Source organism: Panthera leo, chromosome C1 (genome assembly GCF_018350215.1).
Source record: "Panthera leo isolate Ple1 chromosome C1, P.leo_Ple1_pat1.1, whole genome shotgun sequence".
Classification (NCBI taxonomy): Eukaryota; Metazoa; Chordata; class Mammalia; order Carnivora; family Felidae; genus Panthera; species Panthera leo.
The window spans coordinates 207015489-207039799 of NC_056686.1; the positions used below are offsets into that span (position 1 = coordinate 207015489).

General features: G+C 42.6%; 1 protein-coding gene across 7 annotated transcripts in view; it reads right to left on the reverse strand.

Annotated features, from left to right (window-relative positions):
- The window catches only part of DOCK10 (dedicator of cytokinesis 10), a 266256-nt gene that overhangs the window by 161729 nt on the left and 80216 nt on the right, over positions 1 to 24311 (reverse strand). For 5 of the 7 annotated variants that reach the window (XM_042950326.1, XM_042950324.1, XM_042950325.1 and 2 more), the window contains exon 1: positions 7473 to 7791. The exons of the other annotated variants lie outside the window; for them this stretch is intronic. In XM_042950326.1, coding sequence (XP_042806260.1) covers positions 7473 to 7697 — 225 coding nt within the window. In that variant the 5' untranslated portion in view covers positions 7698 to 7791. Of the gene's footprint in view, positions 1 to 7472; positions 7792 to 24311 lie in introns of those variants that run through there. 7 annotated transcript variants of the gene reach the window in all.

Genomic DNA, 24311 nt, shown 5'->3' on the forward strand with positions numbered 1-24311 from the left:
GTACTGGAAGTAAACAAGATCACTAAGACCTAATCAGGGAAAGTGGTTAATGGGATTTAGGATCCTTCATTTTGGGAGGTCACAGATTTGTGTTCTAAATTTCAAGTGTAATTAGGGAGCCAAGCCTCGCTACTCACCGTTGAGGTCACTCTAGTTTGTTGATCTGAACTAGTTTCCCGTGGTTCTCCTTTTCAGAAAAATCTGATCTTTCCAGGAAACGTTATTATGAAAAAAAGATTTTCCCCCTACCTTGGAGAACCTTTATAATCTTTCTGTGACACACTTGCCCTCCGTGATGCTAGTCGGGACTTTCTTAATCTTCCCCAATCAGCCTTGTCCTTGCCAGATATCTGAACATTTATTCTAATTTGAATATTCATTCCAGAATTAATTGATAGCTGAGTGTCTTCTTCACCTTACAGAACCATTCATTTTGGCTAATGATCCAGGAAAACAAACAAATAAAAATTGATATTTACTTCAGGACCAATATAGGGGGCATGAGATGCCAATTATTTAAACATCCTCTTCGCATCTTGGCATACAGACAAACAAATAACTGACATGGAGGATCCACAGGGTTTTCAAAGAAACCCCCAAAAGAATTCCAATCTCAAGATCTCCAAAACAAATTAGAAGCAACACAGCTGTTAACTAATTCAAGCATTATCCAGATAACTGATTAAATTTCTTAGAGGAAATAAAAATACAAATGACACATGGATTCGTTAGACCTTAACTTAATCCAGGACCCTCTGGCCTTCGTACAACTGGAATGGAACCAACTTCCACACTATTTGTGTTTAAAATAAATGACAGAATTGGAAAGAACCCATACAGCTGTATCCATGGCCACAGCTGTCAGCCTGTGGTCGTGTGACAGATTTAATTCAGCCTTTCATCAAAGGGAGTTTCACTGGACAACCTCTCAAATGTTTGAGCTTCAGAAAACAAGACTAGCTTTTCTTACCAAAAAGGAAATGATTAAGTAAGGAATAAGCCATCTTACGCTGACCCTTTAACCTTCGCTCTGCCTTGAAGTACACAGTTTCATGAGAATGGAAAAACACTAGCTAAATCAAAGTTAAGAATTGTACAGCTGGGCAAGCTCAGATTAAGCTGAATTTGGAAATGGTTCCCTTGGTAACAAAAACGGACACAGATCTCAGAAGAAATCAACCAGTAGTAACTCTTTAAATGTCTCGGTCCATTTCAGTGAAACGAAGCAGGTTAAAGTTGGTAAATTATAAAGTCCTTTGCAAATATAAAGGAAGGTAAGTCATCATATTCAACAGAAACATTACAGTTCGAAAAATCAGAATATTCCATTTTGTTAACTCTTAATGTTATTAGGAAAACCGAGGACACAAATGAGATTTATAGGAACTATGATTTAAGGTGTACTTTCAAACTGAAACCAGACCTTCACAGGCTTATTTTCTTTTTAAGGAAATTTGACCAGATATACCTCTTAGCAGCACATCAAAATTCACACAGCTTTGTCTAACAAATGATAATAAAAAAATAAGAGTGTTTGCTTCTCCATCTAACACGGGGGCTTGTAAAGAAGTAGAAAAGATCCAAAAAGATCTAAATCAAATTTAATTACATGTCTCATTTAGTTTTCTAGAAACACTTGAAAGATAATAAATATCATTAAAAATACATCACAACCCAATTACAAGTCTGCCTGATACCAGAGAAATTAATGCCTTAGAGCCAACTGCTGGGAATTTTAGATTAATTCACGTGAAATCTGTCATGATGGCTTCCACTGGCTTAAACTCTGACACTATTTTAGAACGTTAACAGCCACACAAATGAACTTTTGGGTTGAGTACGAGGAGTGTGTGTGTGTGCATATATACATAAACACATACATGCCACACACACATACAAGAATGTAAATGGTTTTGTCAACAACACGCATCTTATATTTTCAATAGATCTCTCCAATAATGACAGTCAGCTCCTTCTTTTATTTCTTTTCTTACTTTTGGCTACTTGAGATTGAATATGCATAGTGGGCATTTGTTGTTTTTTGGCCCAGACGACACCTGCCCTGATTTCTTTTTTGTACTAGCATTTTATTTCCCTCTGTGGACTTCTCTCCCCACCCCTATTAGGAACAGTCTTGGTGAGTCTCAATGTTTGCAACTGAAGGTCAGTCGTGTGGGATCCTGGCATCTCTCCACTCAAGATTCAGAGTTCTAGAGGGAAGTGCTGAATGGGCCTCGCTAGGGTCATATGCCCTATCACCCAGGACCGTGAGAGTATTTAACACTTTCTCTCACTGAACATCCCTATAAAGCCTAGAAGAGATCATCACTGCTTTTTTGTACAGATGCAGAAACTTGGGATTCTGAGGACTTGGGTCAGCAGGCTGACTGATGAACTGGAATTGCAACCCAGCTCAGTGTCAAAAACCTGATTCTCTCTACGCCACCAGTCACAGTGCTGCAGGAAGAGGAAACGCAATAGCTTCCCCCTCTGCCCCCCACCCCCCTCTCTCGGAGGGAGGCTGCTGAAATACAGCTATAGTTTTGAGTATGATTTCTGCTCCCTTTGTGAGCTGCGACAAGGTGAAGTCACTGGGCACCTTAGGGAAGAGGACAGAAAAATATTTACAAGAGGGTAAGGAGGATGGAGAATAGGAAATGAAAGGTATATTAAAGCAGTGTATAGAGAATGCTAGCTAATGTTTGTGTCACAAATCCAATGGAAATTGCCACTAACTGAGAGAATCTCCAGATTCCAAAAGTTTTGGGCCACAACCACCATCTGGGGAATAAAAAGATCTGTTGGGATCATGGCGCTTTCTGTCCATTGTGCCCTACTCCCTCCCGGACAAGTGGTCCACCTCCTGCTCAGAGGTAATAAAGGGTGTCATCATGGAAATGACTCTGCCAGGTTGGCAGTTCTTCTCTACTTTGTCTCTTCCCCTTCTCTTGACAGTCAGTCTTGAGGAAACTAAGTTCATTCTTGCTTAAGTGGAAGGTACCTTTCCTGAGTCCATTTTGGAAGCGTCTTCTCTGCAGCTACCTGGCTAAGTACACCCTGTTGCTACAGCCACACTCAGAGTCCCCTGCCTAGACTGTTGGGTTAAATCAAGTTTCAATATACACGTCTCTATTTCCATGGCCTGGATTGAATTCAGATCCCCCCACCCATTACTCCAGCTTTTTTGCTTTCTTCAACCGTCCATTTGTAGCTCTTAGCCCTACTTTCCATTGTTTGAACCCGGATTCAGTCCTATTTCATTGTTTGTTACCCTCGCGCATAATCCTGGGACCCTTGCCTGTGCTTCCTTTCAGCTAATTGGCTCATTATGAAATAGCTCAAACAGGTAATTGTGAATGTCTGTATGGAACAAGGAGTAGCAGTAAGAAGGAGGTACAGATGACCAGGGAGAAAGGCTGTTCACATAAACATGGAAAAATAGATTAAAAATGCACTTAAAAGACTATATATATAGCGCAATACTTTATATAAAATGATGTGTGTGAGAGATATGTTAAAGATGTTCAGATTATATTATCTTTCTACAGCTTTCAATTTTTTAAATATTTGTTTATCTTTGAGAGAGAGAGAGAGAGAAAGAGAGAGAAACATGAGCAGGGGAGGAGCAGAGAGAGGGAGACAGAATCCGAAACAGGCTCCAAGCTCTGAGCTGTCAACACAGAGCCCAAAGCAGGGCTAGAATTCATGAACCACAAGATCACGATCATGACCTGAGCTGAAGTCAGACGCTTAACCGACTGAGCCACCCAGGTGCCCCAACAGTTTTCAATTTTCTATTGGAAGTGCTAATAGGCTATTACGAAAGAGAGCAAGGATTTTCATGTGTATCCAAAGTTCTCCAAATAGTCTCAAATCCTGTCGATTCATGACCCACAAACCAGTAATAACTTAAAAATAACAACACACATTTATTTAAATGAATTTTTCATTTTTTTTTTCCCTGACTGTGCAGATGATTGATATACTAATTCAACTTAATCGTGTATTTAATCTTTCCGAATTAGGACATGCGATTTGGGGAGGAAGTGATCTTTTTATTGACTTCCGATGTACCAGAGATCACACCGAATGATTTGGTTAAAAAAATAAATAAATAAAAGTAGAAAGGCAGTTTAAAAAAACAACTACAGAGTACCGTACGCACTAGAAAAATCAACAGAAGTAGCTCTACTTGACAATCTAACAAAGAGGTTTCCTTTTCCTTGAACTTCTCTCATAATGCAGTTGCTCTCATACAGTATATTGACTGTGACAAGTGGATTAAAATATGTGACGCCATCTCTTAGCCAGTACACTTGAAAACAGGATTAATGAGGGAAACTTCCAAAACAGTTAAAAATTCCAACAGAGTTAGATAAACAGCTTCGAACAGCATCTGAAGAAAACAAAATAAACACAACTGTCGGTCTGTGTCCTGAGAGTACCAAGTCTGGGTTGTGTGCGTTTTAGGAAGTCACAGTGTTCTGGTGAAGTATTCTAGATTACTGTGAAATGAAACCATTTCTAAATCTGCCTTAGAGCAGGAAAAGGTTTGTGGCATTCGAAATCTACATGACCATTCTAAAAACAGATAACCTATCATAATTATCCAGAGCAGTCAGTATTTCTCCTTTCACTACAATATGAGTATATCCAAAAAATTCAAAAGAAAGTTTTTTTTTTTTTTATTCTCTGAGATAACCTCAGGCCATGTCTTCACGTGTTGGGCCTTTTGTCACTTGAATTGCTTCTTCCTTATCACCGATCAAAACTGTCTCTGAAGCTTGTCTAGAGATACTGGTTTAGCTTTTAGAAAGCTTAGATAATCATGCTGTGGAAAGTCCAATGTGGCTTTGTGTGCATTAGTGCACGGGTGGGGAAAAAAAAAAACAACACAAGACGTTCCTAAGGCAGGGTCCAGCAATGCATAGAGCGATCTGGGACCCTGAATGCCCATCTTGTCTACTGAGTGGCTCTGTCACCTTTCATCTTTGTGCAAGGCCCCCAGGAGGAAGGAGTCACCTATATAGTCCAGTGGCTGTAAATACACAGTCACTGAAAAGGCATTCTCACTACGATTATAATCCCTCTTCCCTTGCCCTTGGAAATGGAAGTACTTTACTTGGTTTTCTTAATACGACAGACGTGACACGGTTACTCCCCACTTTTTACGGTGTTCACATCACGTTCAGAAGGCACATGGTCAAACTGAAATCCAATAAGCAATCTTACGATAGACAGGTATTGTGACGAACATCTTGGGGCAGAGTAAACCGAGGTTGAGGGTAATTTCTATAATCTACTCAAGGTCCTACGGAGAGTAGGTGAGACGGTCGGACAGAATGACCGACCCCCTATCTAATCACGTGCTTCACTTCTTTGGATTCTTTTTTCCAAAAATAAAAACGACATCTGGGAATGAGACTTCAGGATGGATTGAGAAACACCCCAGTCAACAGAAGAGACACTCTGTAAAAGGAGATAGCCTATCTCAGGAAGACCAAGGCTGGTGGCGGTAGCTAGCAGGAAGTCCCCAGTGCCTTCCACCGAAGAAAGCTAATCACTGTATGAATGATCTTAATTAAATGTGAATGCACAGCTACTAACCGCTGTGGGAGAACTCTGTCCTTACAGGCTGCTTTTCCCATAGTGCTTAGTAGCAATGCCTTCGAATTCAATTAATATCATTCCTAGAGTGATTAGCTTCATTATATGGTAAGACCCTGGGGACTGTCCTATTGCCAAGCTGTATGGGTGGTCTGCGTGAGATAGACATGTTCTTCTCCAGTATGTCATCTCCTAGCGGTCACAGGAAGTCACCCTCACAGTAGCATCGTCCACGGAACTTCTGAATTCCACCGAGCGAAAGGCAACTGGGAAAGTATAGTTTTTGGACTGTTCTGAAGGTTAAACGAATCCCAAACCAAACAAGCTTTTCAAACACTTATCCTCTTTCACAGGCTAAAAGTAAAAAACTGATGATGTTTACTGGGGGGCCAGTAGACAAGACACAGCTGGGGACCCTCGGGGGCCCCATGGTGACCCAGAGGTTGGGTTCAGGACTCTGCACATTCCAGTTATGAAACACTGGGTAGAGAGATATGGGAACAAGGTGGAAAGGCTCATTTGCCCGTGTTTCTCAACGGGAGACATGCACTACAGAGACACAGAGACAGAAACCGATCGAACAACAACACGTCGCCAATGCTATGAGCCAGACCTCTGATAAATGCTATTCATGTTAAATGACTACTAAATAGATGGTAAATATAAAGAGAACCACTATTACTGGAGACATATTTGGCACCTGATTTGGGCCTATCAAGGGTTAAGTGACTATTAATTTGATTATTCATATGCATTAAATGACTATTCATAAATAATCGTTACATCATCACCTATGTAATGTTTTTTAAAGCTGCTCCGTTTCTAGATTAAAGACGATTATATGAACAAAAAATATTTTTACCCCTAGAGCAGGGGTTCTCAACCAGGACGATCACCCTCCTTGCCCAAGGGGATATCTGACAATGTCTGGACACATTTTTGATTGTCACAATTGAGGAGTGTTCGCAACCAGTGGGTAGAGAATAGGGATGTCGTTAACCATCATCTCACAACGCCCAGGGAAGCCTGGAACAAGAAAGAAATCTCGGATCCAAGAAGGCAATAGTGGCGAGGTCGAGAACCCTTACCCTGAAGAAAGCAAGCAAAAACCCTGAACTACTTTGTAAAAGAACATTCTGTAAAAAGAGCTGCCTGGTCATGTGCCGTGGCCATTTATCATACAAAGTGGGCCTTCCGCGTTCCATGTGGGTCACAGATGCACTCCGGCAACAGGCTCTGACATTCAACAGTGGTAGCTCTTACAGATAGAAATCTAGAATTCCATAATAAGTACACATTTCCAGAGCACTCATTTTCTTTGCAAACAATAATCAGGCAGAAACATTTTTAGCCATAAACAAACCCAACTGTTTTAACCCTTGAAACCTATTAGTTTTTTTTTGTTTTGTTTTGTTTTTTACTTTCTTACTTGGCTCATTTAATCAAATATTTATTTATGCTTTCTTTCATAATTTGGACTGTTCTCAGGATTTTAAAACAAATGAGTGATATGTGATCAAAATAGAGCAGTAATTTCAAAAAAAAAAAAAAACAAACCACAATTCCATACAAGTCATTGGTCAAAGTCTTAATAGAGGTCATTGTAGGCTTTTCCTTAAAAATGAAAATATTCTAGTAATTGTTTAGCCATTTCAATCCTCTCTCCATATGTTTTAAAACAATGATACGAGTAATTCAAAAATAATGATGTAAGTAAAAGAGGATATTCATGAGCCAAAGGGAATATTCTGTTCTGTCTGGGACCGTGCCCACAGCCTATGTTAGAACACCACCCCAGGACCGAGCTCTCTTTTTTAAGTATTGAAGAAAAGACGAAAAACAAACATTGACATGTGGATACCTACAGAGGTAAATCTGTGGATTTCTTCTTGATTTATTCTCCTCACTGTTCGTCTCTTCTTCCGAAATTCACTGGCCTCCCGTTTAAAGACCTTTCCTCGGAAGCTCATTGTATCCTGTTCCTCGAGTCGTGAAATATTTAACAATACCAATTTCGTTAAACACCTTCCTTCTGAAGCTTCACCAGGCCGAACAAATCCTCCTTCTCTGGTAAAAAGGGAAATGCTCATGCTACACTAACAGAACTCAACAGAAAGGAAAAGAAAACCAAGTTACCGCTTCCTGTAACTACCAGCTGTTGAGTTAAGTAAGCTTTTGTGCGTATATTCTCCCTAATCACCTTGTCTAAAGTAAGACAATAACATAAAAATGGCTTTGGACATTTAAGAGAATTGCTCATACCCAAACAAACCATATGATGTAAAAATCAACTGTGGAACCAAATCAAGATTGGATCAAAGAGCTGATTGACTGTAGGCCTCCACGTCTGCCACCTAAACAGCCACCTAACTTCATCATCCTGGCTAGATCCCAAAGGTAAACTGTCATAATATACCTAGGATCTGAGAAGTCTGTTTCAAGCAGTTGCACAGGTAAGTGTAGATTAAGTTAGTGGTCTTCCAAGATGATCACTTTAGGACACAAGGAGAACTTAGAATTCTACTGATATTGGTTATCTAAATAAAGAAACTGTACTTGAGGGGCACCTGGGTGGCTCAATCGGTTAAGTGCCTGACTTCGGCACAGGTCATGATCTCATGGTCTGTGAGTTCGACGCCCCCATCGGGGTTTGTGCTGACAGCTCAGAGCCTGGAGCCTGCTTCAGATTCTGTGTCTCCCTCTCTCTCTGCCCCACGCTTAGTTGCACTCTGCAACTCTCTGTCTCTCAAGATGAATTAAAGGTTAAAATAAAATTAAAAAAAAAGAAACTGTACTTGACTGCTATGTAATGTAATAGACATTGATGAGGATACCTTGATTCTCAGTCAGATGGTTACAAACTGTTAAATAGTTAATTCCCTAATCTGTATTTTCTCTGGGGTTATTTAAAATGCAACTCTCCCTTCAGAAGCACCTGAATTCTCCTTCCTGTTTTATTCTTCTCCATGACACTTGCTAGCTTGTGACACTACCATACATTGTACTTATTTATTTTGCTTATGATTTCTCTTCCTGCACTCGACTCTATGCTCCATGAGAGTGGAATTTTTGTCTGTTTTCTTTTTTAAATGTTTATTTATTTTTTAGAAAGACACACACACACACACACACACACACACACACACACACACACAGAGCACAGGTTGGGGAGGGGCAGAGAGAGAGGGAGACACGGAATCCAAAGGAGGCTCCAGGCTCTGAGCTGTCGGCACTGAGCCCGACGGGGGGCTCCAACTCAGGAGCTGTGTGATCATGACCTGAGACAAAGTCAGACGCTTAACTGACTGAGCCACCCAGGTGCCCCTTGTCTGTTTTCATTCACCATATCTTCAGTGATGACAACAGAGCTCAGCATCCAGAAGTTTCTCAGTATGAAACTCTTAAGTTTAATGAAAGAATAAATGAGGGCCTCACATTTATTATGCCTAACAATGAACCTTGTCCCATATGTATATTGTGTTTTGAAATACTAGCTATTGATAAGAACAACAGAATTCGTATACATACGCAGAGACTATGGGAGTGTAGGCAAATTTTGTCTACTAGGTGCATGAGGTAAGAAATATTTGAAGGCCATGGGACTAGGAATTAATTGATTAGACACTTGAAAGATGGGATCCGAAAAGATTTTGTTTCTTCACTGCAGGATGAGCCTACTCTCCAGTGGTGCCCACCAGTCTGATGAAACCACTGCTTGCCCGTGAGACATTATGAGGGTTATAAAGATGGTCGAAGGAATATTTCCACTGAGGTCTGATCTCCATGACCACCAAGACAGAAGCAAGCCCTGCCAACCTTCCCAGGCAGTGAGTCCTGAGGGAGAAGCATTATGAAGAGTCGTTATGCATGCTTTTATAACAGACAGGGTCAGTTCCAAAGGCATTTGTCAAGGGCACATCTGTGCAGAGTCCAATATGACATGCACTGCGGATACAGATACGACACTTAACCGGGAGAGCAATTTCTTTGCAAAGGGTTCCCAGTATTCTGAGAGTTTTGAACTTTAAGAAAGAAAAATAACGAGGCTGCTGACTCACTGATACCTTTTGCTCCTGCCCTAGCCGGAAGTAGGATTCAGCCACAGACAGAAAGGGGGAGAGTTGGGGCAGCGGGAGACGAGGAGCAAATACACTGTGGTTGTTCTCGAGGCTTTTGTTTCCAGAGCCTTGTCTTCTCTCTCTAGTGCTCAACACGTTTAAGAGTCCAGGTGCAGGACGGCTGCCTTGCATGAAGCCACCCAGAAGTGAGTGGTCCCAGAAAAGACTCTTTGACCATCAACTTAAAACTGTGGCTTTCTGCCCCCCCCCCTTTTTGTTTGTTTGTTTGTTTTGGGCACCGAGAAACTGGAATAAGACATTCTCATCTGACCCTGAGAAGCCCCTTTTGCAAACATGGTTCTAGATTCTGTAGCGAAGGTGGTGATCTTCAGGAAAACTCTCACTTAACCGGCTCGTCCAAACACCAATGGCCTAAATAGAAGCCATCTGCTTATTTAATGAGCCTTCATCTTTATAGAAGTTGCTGTTTTACTGACACAGGCCACTCCTGTTGCTCCAGTAATAACCGGACTTAAGTGAAGCACATACATATACCTCAGACTTGAGAAACTCATTTATCTCTACCTTGTCGTGCAGCAAACTGATAGAGAGAGATGCCGATCCTTCCTTGTCCAAGTGTGGGCACTGAGGAAGATTCCTTAAAGAACTATGAGAAACATAGTAAGAGACGATAAAAATAAAAAAAGGGGAAGTAAACTGTATCATTACTTTAAAACTGGCTTAAGTAGGCAAACAAAGATTCCATGTGGCAGAAGCCCTTTTGATCTGTGGTCACTGAATATTTAGCAATTTCACTGTATGTCGTTAGCTCTAAACAGATTATACCATCTACGTAACTCTTCAGCAACTGTTAGATGAGCAGGCATATCATAGCACATGGAGAATTTTCAGATTTAACTTTTTTTTTTTTTTTTTACTTTTTTCTTTATACGGCATTATCAGAGTCCACCTCTGGGTCACCTGATTTCCCGGGGTAAGATTATGTTTCTATTTTAAGATCTGAAAATAGTATTTTACCACCCTTTTTTTTTTATGGACCCGTTTGAGAAACTAATAAAAACTATAGACTCACTCACAGAAAGATGTAAGTACTCAGAAAATGTGCATGCATGGGGGTGTCTGGGTGGCTCAGTCAATTAAGCATCCAACTCTGGATTTCAACGCAGGTCATGATCTCATTGTTCATGAGTTTGAGCCCCACACTGGGCTCTATGCTGACGGTTTGGAGCTTGCTTGGGATTCTCTCTCTCCTACTATTTCTGCCCTTCCCTTGCTCTTCCTTTCTTACTCTCTCAAAAAATAAATACACACACACACAAAAATAAATTAAAAGAAGGAAAGGTGCATGCATGGTTGGAGGTCACAAATCTTGGAAGTCCATCCACGGACCCTCTTACCCATGGTAGCCTATATCCCTAACACATGATTTTAGAAGGTAGGAATGTTGTCTTGTAACGAAGCATTTAATGATATTGAGCAACTCTTGTGTGACTTCCTCTCTTTCCAATATTTGCATCCAGTCTTTCCTCTATTCCTCTTCAGGCGCCACAGTTCTTTATCCTGGAGTCCCTCCCACTCCTCAACTTCTGCAAAATGAGAATGACTCATTTCTCCTCTTGCTTAGCTGTTCATTGCAGCTCCCTTATGTACTGGCAGAAGGAGGCATTGCCGGGCCACATATGAAGTTGTCAGATAGACATAACTTGGGGTGACTGCAAAGGAGGGGGAAATCCAGTAGCACGGAGTGGGGTGTCCCACAGGATGGCACCACTGGGGACTTCCACTGGTTCAGATATGTGTTGGGTGAAAAAAAAAAAAAAAAGGCTACCTAGGGCAAAAACAGGAATAAAGGGAAATCAGAGGTTAGTTGGCTCAACCACCAGGACTCACTGTCAAGCTCATCAGTAAAGCAATCTGGTACCAATTCATAATCAGAATTTATTAAGTACTACACTCAAGGAACTGCCAGCTTCATGAGAAATACAACAGGCCCTTCCTAGCCCGAAGAAGCTTGAACCTGACCAAGGAGTTCGCCAGAGTTTGAAGGAATCTAGGAAAGCTTTATAGTGAAGGTAGAACCTAAGGAAGACTTTGGTTAATAGGTGGGAGAAGGGTTAAGGATCCTCCAGGAAAGAGGAATGTAGCATAAAGAAGGCATAAGACAGAATGGTTACATTCACGGGATCTGGAATCAACTTGGATGCAAATCCCACGTTCGCAGATTCCTCACTATAGACACTTCAGACAGTCACTCACTCTCTCCAGGGCTCAGTGTTCTCATCTCGTCCCTCATATACTAGGGATAGCCCAGTAACTACCTCCAAGAGTTTTGGTGGGGGTAAACGATGTGACACTTAACGGGGTCAACATATTGTGTCGTACACAGTAAGCATAACGACTACTTATTACAAATGCTATCAAGCAGGCCTAAACAGTGTGTTTAAGAAAAAAGTAGGAAGTCCATCCTGTCTACAGCCAAGGTTCAGTGGCAGAAGAGAGGTAGGAACAACTGAAAAGAGAAGCAAGGGGCCAGTTCATGGAAAGCTTTGAATGCCAAGATCAGGAAGTTCCCGTTGTATCCAGAAAGCCATGGGAAACCACTGAAGGATTTCTACATTGCAATGAAAATAAGGCCTTTGGAAGATTCATTTGGTGGCGGTTTGTATTAAGCCAGATGATCACACAGAATGGTGGAGGGTAGAAAACTTGGCAACAGAAACATAATTCTAGGTCTCACAGAAATCATAAACGAAGATGTGGCAATTAAATGGAAAATGAATGGTAGGTGAAACTTATTGAGCAAATACTGGGTGCTGGGTGCTGATCTAAGTTTATAGTACCTTTTCAAACCATGCAGTGACCCTGTGAGCTAGGTATTATTATTACTGTTATCATCACCCCGCTTTTACAGAGGAAGCTCTTTGGGTCCTGAGAAGTTAAGCGATTGGTCCAAAGTCCCAAAGGAAATAAGTAGTGTGGATGGGATTTCAACCAAAGCAATCCAGCTCCAGAGCCCGTGCTCTCAACCAGAAGGGGGGTTTGAAGATGCTAGCAGGTTTCTGAGTTTGCGATCAAGATGGATGACTGTGGGGCATAGGGTACTAAGGAGAGAGGACTTCTTTTCCTACTAATGCTGATGTAGACATATTGGAGTTTTGGTCAAGAAGATAGGAAAGCAGACATGTCCAGCACCATTGCTGTATGTGTGCCTGGAACTCACAAAAGAGTCGGTGTGGGAGATGTGAAGCTGAAAGTCATCAGAAGAATTAAAATTGAGAAGTCTAAAAGTAAATCAAATTTTGGACCACAGACCTGAGAACACAGCCTTGAAGTTCTTTTGCATATGGTAGAGGGAAGGCAATTTAGAAAGTTGAGAAGACACAGAGATAAAGGGGGAAAACTACCAGGGTAGTGCACCCAGGTGCACGGGGTAAGGAGTTCAGGGAAGGTGGTACAGGGCATCTGGGCAGAGGGGGATGTAGGACCGAGAATGTCCAAAGAGATTCAGCGTGAAAGAAAAGCAAGATGAAAAATAAAGACCTTTCAGTCTTGGATCCAGACAGATCTATATTTGAATACTCTTCAGCCATCGATCAGATAACTTCTGGCAAGTTACTTGACCTCTGTCTGCCTGTTTTTTTATATATTCAGTGGAGCTGTGAGTATACAGCTTATAAGTTTGTTGTGAAGTAATACATGGTAGTACCTGGCCTTGAGCAAAAAACTATATTTTATATACACACACATAATTCCTATATGTCTGCATATATAAACATTTACTGAGTATGGTTAGTATTTATCAGGTCTACATAGGTTGTATTTATGTACAGAGACACCTATATATGCATATACATATACACACAAAATACACGAACACACAAATTCTTGTGTAGATACGTGCACAAAAGTCTGGCTCCGTGGTGCCCAAAGAGAGTAAGTTTGCAATTTTCAATACATGAGAGTCTGGATATTCAGAAGTTAGTTAAGATGGGAAACATTAACCATACTTTAGAAGAAACAGGAATTTGAATGCTACGACATGAGAGATTTGAGAAACAGATCTGTTCGTCTGTATTAGTTTTCTATTGTCGCTGTAACAGCGTAGCATACATTTGGTGGCTTAAATCGACACACATTTATTTATCTCCTAGTTGCTGCGGGTCAGAAATCTGGGTGCAATGTGGTACAATGTGATTCTCTGCTTCGAGTCTCACAAGGTTGCAATCGAAATGTCAGCAGGGCTGTGTCCCTTTCTGGAGGTGCTAGAGAAGAATCTGGGTCCAGGCTCATTCAGGTTATTGATAGAATTGAGTTCCTTGCAAGTGCAGGACTGAGGTCCCCATTTCCTTGCTGTCAGCCAGGGGTCATGGTCAGTGTCTGGAGGCTGCCTGCATTCTCTGGCTCATGGTCTCTTTAGAGTCCTGGGAAAACATCTTTGGAAAAGTGTCTCCCACACAGTCTTATTTTGGAGTACAGCTTGGTTTTTGTGCTTAACCTTCTGTTTTTTAAAGTTTATTTATTTATTTTTGTGAGAAAGAGAGAGAGAGAGAGGGAGAGAGAGAGAGAGAGAGAGAGAGCAGGCAAGCAGGGGGAGGGGCGGAGAGAGAGAAGGAAAGACAGAATCCCAAGTAGGCTCTGTGCTGTCAGCACAGAGCCCGATGCCGGGTTCAAACTCAGGAACCTTGAGATCATGACCCAAGCTAAAGCCGGATGTTCAACCGACTGAGCCACCCAGGTGCCCCTGTGCTTAATCTTTTACAAATAAGTTAACATCATGAATGTACTGAGAAGAAGGTTTAGGTGAGGACAATACTTGGCATTTGACTGTCAGCTGCACTGAGCAGTGTAGATGCAGGGTGCAATGGAGCTAAGAAATGATTGAGAGGCGACAGAAATATGGCTTTTGGATCATTTCCTGAAAAAAAAAAACAAAAAAAACACTAGCAGTGAAATAAGAGTGAGAAAGACAATGGTAGCTGTGGGGAGGGGCATCAGGGCTAAGGAGACAAATCCGGAAGAAGAAAACCGGTGGAGAAGTAATCAGACACAGAGACACAGAAAAGAAAGGCGCTGAGCTAAGGCAACAAGCTATGAGGTCATCTTTAAAACATTTAACTCCGTTTTCACAACATTTGAATACGCTGCATGGTGGGCAAATGATATCCTCACTGAATCTAAGAATCCAGGGGGCAGAAACCTGGGTTTCACGGACACTGCATCTGCACCAACTTGATAAAAATTACCCCGAAACTACCGTTATTACTGCAGAGTAACCGGAACCTTGATGGTTAAGTCTTGGACAGCTACACACGAGGCCATGCGTGAATCCGCAAAGCCTGGTTCGAACCCACGATAAGAGCAGTTTCCTGTGCATTTCCACCTGTCTCCACGCTGCCTCTTGGGCCCATCTCTCTATTCCAATTTATTCCACCGCTGAAGTTTTCAGCATCTGCCGTGATTACTCCTGCTTTGTTAGAGGATATTTACATAACTCCTTTCATGTTTTCTCTTCCACTTCCAATCAATTTTCCCCTTTGCCTGCAGGTTTCTGCGCTGCTGGGCTTCGCTCACGGAGGACAAAGAAGGGTTGCACCTCTGGGTTCAGCTCACCACCGTCCACCTTGTTTCAAGGAAGTAAAGCACAAGTAGCTACTTCCTCCTTCTCTGTGGTCGCTCCTGAGTCTGGCCCCTGGCAGCAGGGCTCTTTACTGAAGTTCATTACTTCCTGCTGCAAAGGTGGGGACTGAACAGCTCAGTTACCTTGAGAATGCCTTGAGGGGCTTAAATGAACACAACAAAGCCTCTTATTTCTAAGTGTAGAGCTTTCAGTGGGCTCTGTCTGTAGAATACAATAGTTTTTCCTATCCCCTAACTTCCGCTCCCAGTAGCAAAGTAGAAATGATTTAGGCATTTCATATTGCCGGGAAATATGAATCTCACTGAGGGAGAATGTAAATTTGCCCCAAAGAGAAACAGACGTTGTGTGTGGGTATGGTGTGTACCGTGTGCGTGATGTGTGTTTGTTGTGTGTATGTTGTGTGTGTGTGCGTGTACATAGGCGTAAGTGATCTTCACTGCATTAAAATAATTGATAGTATTCCGTTCATAGCCCTTCAAACATGTATCAAGTGGTAATGATATTGTTATATTACTGAATTTAAATGGGTCTTAGGAGGCAAAGTTTCCCACTTAATCAGGATTTGATGTGGGACCGAAAGGGAGGAAAACATTCATTCCTTACAGAGTCTCATGAGCCCATCTTAGAATCTCATGGCAATCAGTGAAGCGGTGATAGCTTTTTTCTTCTCTATGGTGGACTTAACGTTGGTCACCAACTTCTCCAGGGAAGAAACACTATAGCCTGGAGATATTTATATATCTCACCCAAAACTCTCTTAATACATTATACAGGAAATGAGGAACACTGGATTTAATGTTTGCCCTTTTCTCAATTTCCTGATGGGTAGTTAGCTATTTATCATTCACCTTGAAATTCTGGGGAAAGGCTTCAAGACTTCAGCGTTAGCTTGGTCTATTGCAAAGTGGAGAACCCCTAAGAAGCAAGCATTTGTTCTTATGGAGACCATGCTTTAATTCAGATTCCCTGCCATCATGCTCAAAGCCAGAGCATAACAACCTGACGATAACAACAGCAAACATACACAGCTATTATATGGTGTTCTCGGCTTGTGTTTCACACAAATATATATAGCTGGATGGTTAACGCTTTTTAAAAAGCCAGGCAGCTAATTCTTCACCTCGTGTTCTTCTCCCATTAAAAAATAATCAACCCCAAGTCAACATAGTTTCTACTGGACAATGATTCTTCCATCTTTTAAAGAAGACTGAAAGGCATTCTGGGTTGAGGCAGATGATTTCTTTTACAAACGATCAGATGAAAACATTCAATAGCCTCCCAGAAGATGGGAGTTGAGGGACTCTGAATCGATGCTATTATCTTTGATCATATGGACTATTGCCCAATAGCCATTTTCCCCCAGAGACGGGCGTTGTCTCTGCTGGCTGGCTTGGATCCCATGGGAGCTTCCCACTGCTGGCAAAGTTAACTACACCCCAGAGTTATTTCACTTAAAATAAAACAAGCACCCAAAACTGGCCTCCTATAGTCACTCCAATTGCTAATTACCTTGCTTTCACTACGACTGTCACCCACGGTTTAGTAATTACCCTGAAAATCACATTGTACACAAGTTTTATGGAGAGGCCAAGGTCTTTCAAACCTTTTGAGCTCTGATGGAAAAACTGGTTAATTTATATGACATTGGCATTGCATGTATTTTATTCTCCTGGTGGTCTTTTCACTGCAGAAGGATGTGTCTTTATAAAGGGAGGGCAATGAAGCATTTTTACCTAAGCAATTTTGATAAGGAAGCATTGTCATGTAAATGCCAAACCCTGAGCATATGTGCAACAAAATATTCAGACTAACGAGGCTTGCTGGTGGGTCCTACAGACGGCCTAGGGTAACTCGGCAACCAGTCTGCACACAAGCCATTTCTTTAATGGCATCTTAATGCATTCATATCTTCTAGGGCCTCTGCCAGGAGGAGACAAAGCTAACAGCATACTTTATTTTAAGTGTTTAATGCCTTGCAAGGTAGAAATGGGAGAATAATGGAAGGGTCTTGGCTTTTCCGTCAGGAGCTTCTTTCTGTTTTTCAGAGAATTAATTGTTGGACTTCCCTTATTTAGCTACGTGCACTGTGGTAAATTGTTGACCTTTTGATGTGTGATAGGTCAAGGTCCCACATTAGAGGACAAATTAGCCTTCTGCTATCTGTTCTTGTTGGGTGCATAGGAAGGACTGAGGAACGGGCGAACAAGGATTGGGCAACCCTAACAGGGGCACCGGTATCTGTTTAATCTGGTTCATGAGAATGGCAGCAAATGCAGAGAGGTTCTGATCTTTTGTCGATAATTCCTAGGTCCTGGTCCACGCCAGGTGTCAGTGGTAGAGAGAGTTAAGACGGAGTGCTCATCCACAGTCCTCATGAGAGCCAGTGGTACACATCAAACACTCTACGGAAGTACAAGAAGGCAGAAGCTAGGTGTCCAAAGACTTCAGACAGGCATGGAGATGTGAATCAGGCCTGGGCAATACTAGGGCTTTGGAAGTCGCCACCATAGGAAGCTGAAGGGAGAGGTTCTCTTGTGAGTGCATGCATCACGTGGGGAGGTTGCTAAAAAATATGGATTCCTGGATCTTATCTAGGACCTCAGCAGGCCTGACGGGGGCCTGGTGATCTGGTTTTGTAACTAACCTCCAGGTGACTCATCTGGATGCTCCACGGACTACACTTTGAGAAACCATGACTCAGAAGCTGGGTCACCTAATAGTTTTCTTAGGCAGAAAATCATATAACAGTGACCCGTGGGGCCCCACCTCCCAGTGCAAATTATTCTTCATACTAAAGTCTTATTTGTAAAATCAAATGTTTCTTTCCCTCGTGTATACTCAATAAGGCAGAATGAACGAACTAGCTACATCATCCTGAACTTTGGGGGACCGAGGAGAAAACCTTGGAGTGAAACCAGCCATTGAAAACTGGGCCTAAGATGGGCCTCATTTGTCCGTCAGTTTGACTTCGTGTCCTCTTTGTTGGCCATCTCTTGGACTTTTGTAACTCTGGCCATACTCGTTTCTCAGTTATCATCCGAATCAGGTTTTCTCAAACTCGGCATACTGACATTTGGGCCAGATCATTCTTTCCGTAGGGGGCTGTCCTGTGCACTGCAGGATGTTTACAAGCATCCCTGGCCTCTGCCCACTAGATACCAGTATCCCCTCCACCCCACCCTGCTGTGACAGCCAATGACATCTTCAGACATTGCCAATTGGCCTCTGGAGGGTTTGGGGAAGAGGGAAAAATCACACCTGCTTGAAAACCCCTGGTCCAGAGGAGTCTTGGTGGCTTAGTCAGTTAAGCATCTGACTCTTGATTTTGGCTTGGGTCATGATCTCATGGATCATGAGATTGAGCCCTGCATTGAGTGCAGTGCAGAGCCTGCTTGAGATTCTCTCCCTCCCCCTCTCTTTTGCCCCTCCCTGCTTCTCTTTCTCTCTTTCTCTCTCTCAAAATAAATAAATAAGCTTAAAAAAATTTAAAAAAAAATCTCTGGTCCCAATGCTAATGCAGCTTATTCAGCCTCAATATTTCCTTGGTGATGGCTTTCAGGCCCAGTGACCTTCTGGCAGTAACGGAGGTTTCTCTTAAGATCAGAGCTAGCTCCTTTTGAAAGTCAAGTTGACAGTCGGTTGATGGGAAGGAACTCAGGACTACTGGCCTTCAAGTCAGCTCCCTCTTTCACTTCTCCATCCCTCAAAACCCCACTACTGGAATGAGTCTGGGTCTGGGTTTCTGTTACTGTTCTGGGATGTCCCTATTAAAGCACAGCTATCACTTGCTGGGAAAAGATTGGAAGCCATTATAATCTTCACTAATTTATACCTGATAGAACTCAAGAGGCAAGCACATTTCAGCAGTGTGAAGGATAAGGTTGGGAATGTGGTCTTTGCCCTTACGAGTAAGACCACTGGGCTGGAGTCTGTGGGCTTGTGTGTGATTCCTGGCCTTCCCATGTGCTAGCTGTGAGCCTCTGGACAAGTTACCCAAACTCTCCGAACTTGAGCTTCCTCAACTGTAAAATGAGGGTAACTATTACACCTACCTCACCGAGTGTTTTGAGGCTTAATAAAAGAAGATTTATGAAGAGCTTAGCACAGAGCCTGGAATAGAATCAAATGCTCCGTGGATGTTAACTACGAGTTTGATGAGGAGGCCATTGTGTTGAGGAGATAAGTGATCATAAGCTGGGCCGCCGTATTGTGTGTTGAGGGTGTGGATGGTCGTAGATGCTTGTGAACTGAACATTAGGAGGAGCGGCGGGGGCGGGTATTAGAAGGGTACGAGCTTTGAAAGTCGTAGTGAAAGGGAAGACATTCCAAAATGAAGGGAGAGCCCAGAAGACCCCGTCGGCCTGGATGTGGACAATTAGGCTACATGGCTCCTCCTCCAATGCACCTTGGACCCTTCCACAACTGACCTCTTTGTGCTCACTGTTCCTGGCAATGCCACATATTTCATTTTTGAATCCCCACTGTGCACATCTACAAAAGCTTCCAATTATCCTATTTCTGTCATCTCCCTTCATCTCCCACACAAAAGACCCAAATGCCAAGGAAGTTGAGAAAGCCAAGATTTAACCAGTATCATATGCTTTTTTATCTTTTCATGATTACTTTTCTGCCCAAGCAGGACTGTAAATTCCCAGAGCAATAAACAGTATCGTCTTTATGTCTGCACTGTGCCGGGCCTCCTACCAGCATGTGGCAAATACCAACATTATAATTACCAATCCGACGTTGTGAACAGGAGAAAAGGGCACTGCACTTTCTGTTCTCCATCTTCTCCTTCTCTCATTCCACAACTTTTCAAGGCCACCGCAAGATATCATAGTACACTGACAAGGAGACATTTAATCTGACTTTGCCCTCTTTTGCAAGGGTGTCATGGATTGGGAAGCAGATCCATTACCTAGATTGTGTCAAAAGATCTTTGGTGGCACTGAAAATTGGCATTTCTCTTGCGTGGCTGGCATTCAGGGTTATATTTTCAGAAAGCAGTTTTGAATTTGTGTTCACGTCTTATCTTTCCGAGCCCATGACTACTGAGGGGAGACTGCCATTGAGAAGTCATTTCCTTCTTTCTTCTAGGCAGTGTGCACTTGTGTTCACAGGGAAAGGAGCATGGACGGCAGACAGGAGGTGTGTAGTCCATAGTCAGTTCACTTACTGATAGCCTGAGTGACCTTGGGCAAAACAGTAACCTCTCTGGCCCTCGTTGTCCTAGAGCATTGTTTCATCTCTAAAATTCTATGTTTTTGTGTTTAAAAAAGGGTGGCTCGGTTGAGCGTCCAACTTCGGCTCAGGTCATGATCTCACGGTTCATGAGTTCGAGCCCTGCGTCGGGCTCTGTGCTGACAGTTCAGAGCCTGGAGCCTGCTTTGGATTCTGTGTCTCCCTCTCTCTCTGCCCCAACACCACTCATGCTCTGTCTCTCTGTGTCATAAAAATAAAAAAAATATTAAACAAAATTTTTTAGCGTTTATTTACTTTTGAGAGACTGAGAGAGACAGAGCACGAGCAGGGGAGGAGCAGAGAGAGAGGGAGACACAGAAACAAAGCAGGCTCCAGGCTCTGAGCTGTCAGCACAGAGCCCGACACGAGGCTTGAACCCATGAACCACGAGATCACGCCCTGAGCTGAAGATGGACACTCAACCGACTGAGCCACCCAGGCGCCCCTGTTTTTGTGTTTTTTAAATAAAACAGTTTGTCTCATCCATTTCCAGATAGACTAGTGACTGGGCTGAGAAAAAAAGCTTTTTCCTTTTCTTTCCTTCTTTTTTGTTTTTTGAACCTCAAGTGCCAGTTAGAGAAGAAAGACGATCTGTAGTCGGATGCCTTTCTCCACACCTAGTCCAGATGGTACATCCAACGCTACCTGGCCCTTGCTCCCTGTTCCCAGCCAGATTTCATTTCAGAAGTAAACAGCTGTGCTTCCTGACTAGATGACATTGTCCTTGACATGGTTTATAAACAGAACATGGAAGAGAATTTTGGCACTGTTTTCACACCCACTTGTTTTCTTGATATTCCTTGATTTTCCTAGGGGGAACATCTCTACCCCCTCACCTTCCGGGGCGTATCCAACAAGTGCCACGACTATACCTGGACGGGAACCTTGAGAAAAAGGACCCAAGGGCAGAAAATGTGATTTATACCAAACGCTGCCCTGAGCCCTGCACATTATAGTTCTCAGGCCCTCCTTCCTTCCTGTGCTTCTTAAGACCTGCTGTTGAGTTCTTCCTTCAATCTGATGGGCTCTCTCCACCTTCATTCTTCATTCCCCTTGATTTAGGCAAAGCTATTTTCTGTTTGCAACCATTTGTTTGCAGCCACTTGTTTATGTACTCTGCAAAAACAGGGGCAGATATTGTGCTACGTATTTAAGACGATCAGAAAAAGAAAACAACTTCTTTGCCTTTACAGAGCTTAGAAGGGCTGGCTTGGCAAGTGCTGTAAAGGGAAGTTTGCACCAGAAAGTACTAAAAATTAAATAGAAATCTCGTTGTTTTCTCTCCCAAGTATTTTTGTTTTTTTAAAGAGAGGGAGAGAGTGTGTGTGAGAAGGGGACAGGGGCAGAGCGGGAGAGAGAGAGAATCCCAAACAGACCCCATGCTCAATGCAGAACCTGACTTGGGGCTCAATCCCACGACCCTGGGATCATGACCTGAGCTGAAATCAAGAGTAGGACATTCAACCGACTGAGCAAACCTAACCTGGTATCCTCACTGAGAACTCCCCAGAGCTTTAGATCGCCAACATGCAATGGGAATCTCTCGAGGAGTGTCTCGTAGGCAATATTTCTCGGGGCACTGCAGCATTTTCTTACAGAGCACTCATATTCTGCGTCACACAGTCTGGGGAAGGGTCTCCACAACCCGCACATCCAGTGAGACACCGGGGAGACAGAATCAAAAATATTTTCAAAAAAGTAAACGTTAGCGGCATCTTTTCCAGGGTAGATGGAAACCGTCGGAGTTGATGTGAGGAAGCAGGACAGTCTGAATCAGGGGCAGATGCCAGGTCGCACTGGCGCTAAAACAAAGGGAAGGCACGGGGCACACTGGGTGGCTTCGTCTGTTAAGCATCTGACCCCGGCTCCGGTCATGATCTCGCAGCTCGTGGGTTCGAGCCCCGCATCGGGCGCCATGCTGACAGCTCAGAGCCTGGAGCCTGCGTCAGGTGCTGTGTCTCCCTCTCTCTCTGCCCCATCCCTGCTCACGCTCTGCCTCCCTCTCTCTCTCAAAAATAAATAAACGTTAAAAAAAATGTTTTTAAACAAAGGGTGGCTGGTTGCTTCAGGACAGGACCTCTGTCCCCTCTGCCAGTTTTGGCCCTGCTCCTGTCCCAGAGTGAGCACCAGGCATCGCCCACCTCTCCCAGCAATGATGGCTCAGAGCAGAATAATCAAGACGCTCATGCACATCAGCAAGGGAGATACAGAACTTAAAACAATTTGCTTGAACTGGGCAAAGGGCAACATCTACTTAGGGATGTGGCTCTGGGTTTACTGGGCTTCTGTGAAATCTCAGCCTAATAGGATGAGGCAGGGACAGATTTTTGTGGTTGTGTAGTAAGCACTGAATAAGCACTGGAGTTGGCATGGAAAATAATTCATGACCCAGTTAAGGTGAAAATATGGGACATCTGAATCCTCCCTCCGTCCCTACCCTCCGCCCCTTCCCTGCAATAACTGGTGATACTCTAGTGTGGTTTGTAAACAGAGTTTTAAAAGGATTTATTGCTTTCGGTGCATTAGTTTCCATATCTTCTGCTTGCATTATGTTGCTGAAAATTAAGTTAAGTGTCAGATATGTATTACCACATTCCCCTTTGATATTTTTACAGCAAAGAAAGGATAATTTGACTTGGTATTATTTAATTAGACCTGTGGAAATCTTTCTTAATTAAGAGTCAGAGTACACGTTTTTCGAAATCTAAATATGATCTTCAGCCTTACATTTACATTAACATCAGAATCATTTTCCACTCATATCAGTCAAACATGCTGTAATGTATTACAAGCAGCAGAATCCTCATGGGGTCCTTGAAACTGGAACCTTGAATTAAAGTGAAACTCTAATAAAAACTTACAGGATAGTGACAATCAGGCAGCCAATGACTCAACTTGGTTCCACAATTGTGTTTTCCTGCCACTAGTGTTTTAAAACATTGGAAATAGTCGACAGCATTTAGAAATAAAAAAGATTTTACATAATAGCCTCGGCTACTGACTTCTCTTAAAAAAAAAGTTCAAGGTAGGATGTGGATCCTACCTTCTAACATGGGAACAACTGCTCAAGTGTCATAACGGCCACACCCTTTGTGTGGGTCATGCCTTCTTTAATTTACCATGCTCCTCACTGCTCCCATCGTCTTCTTGTCTAGCTTGTGTGGTCCCTAGGCATCTGAGTTGGAAGTCCCTTGACATGAAGTCACATTCACGATCTTATCTTTTAGTAAGGCTGTTGTAACTCGGAATCTGATCTAAGCCTTACTGGATCCCTTTACATTAAACAACAAGCCTAAAGATTTCTACTGCCAATATGCGCGCAGTTAATCTGGGTCTATGGGGGATCCATAACATAGTCCTGAAGATTCCCCAAGTATGAATAATGTACTGATACCTTAATGTAGTAATAAAACTGTTTCTGTTCTCACATTCCTACCAGAACATCCCTACCTTGAGTGCATGGGGCAAGAGAGTATTTCTGGCATTGGTTAAGCCATCGAAAGCATTAGAGTATATGACACTTCCTCTTTAACTTTTCAATTTTTGGGGCTCGTGTGAAAAACTGGTGTGGCAGTGAATGGCATGGTTCAACACCTCTTCATGTAAATGATGGGAACACGATGCTTAGCAAAACCTCGAAGAAGTGACAAACTATTTGTTTTAAAGTGGAAACTAACAGTCTTCAATTAGCAATTTTATATTAACAATGAAAGAAAGATCCTAAGAGCTTTAATATAAGAGGTTAT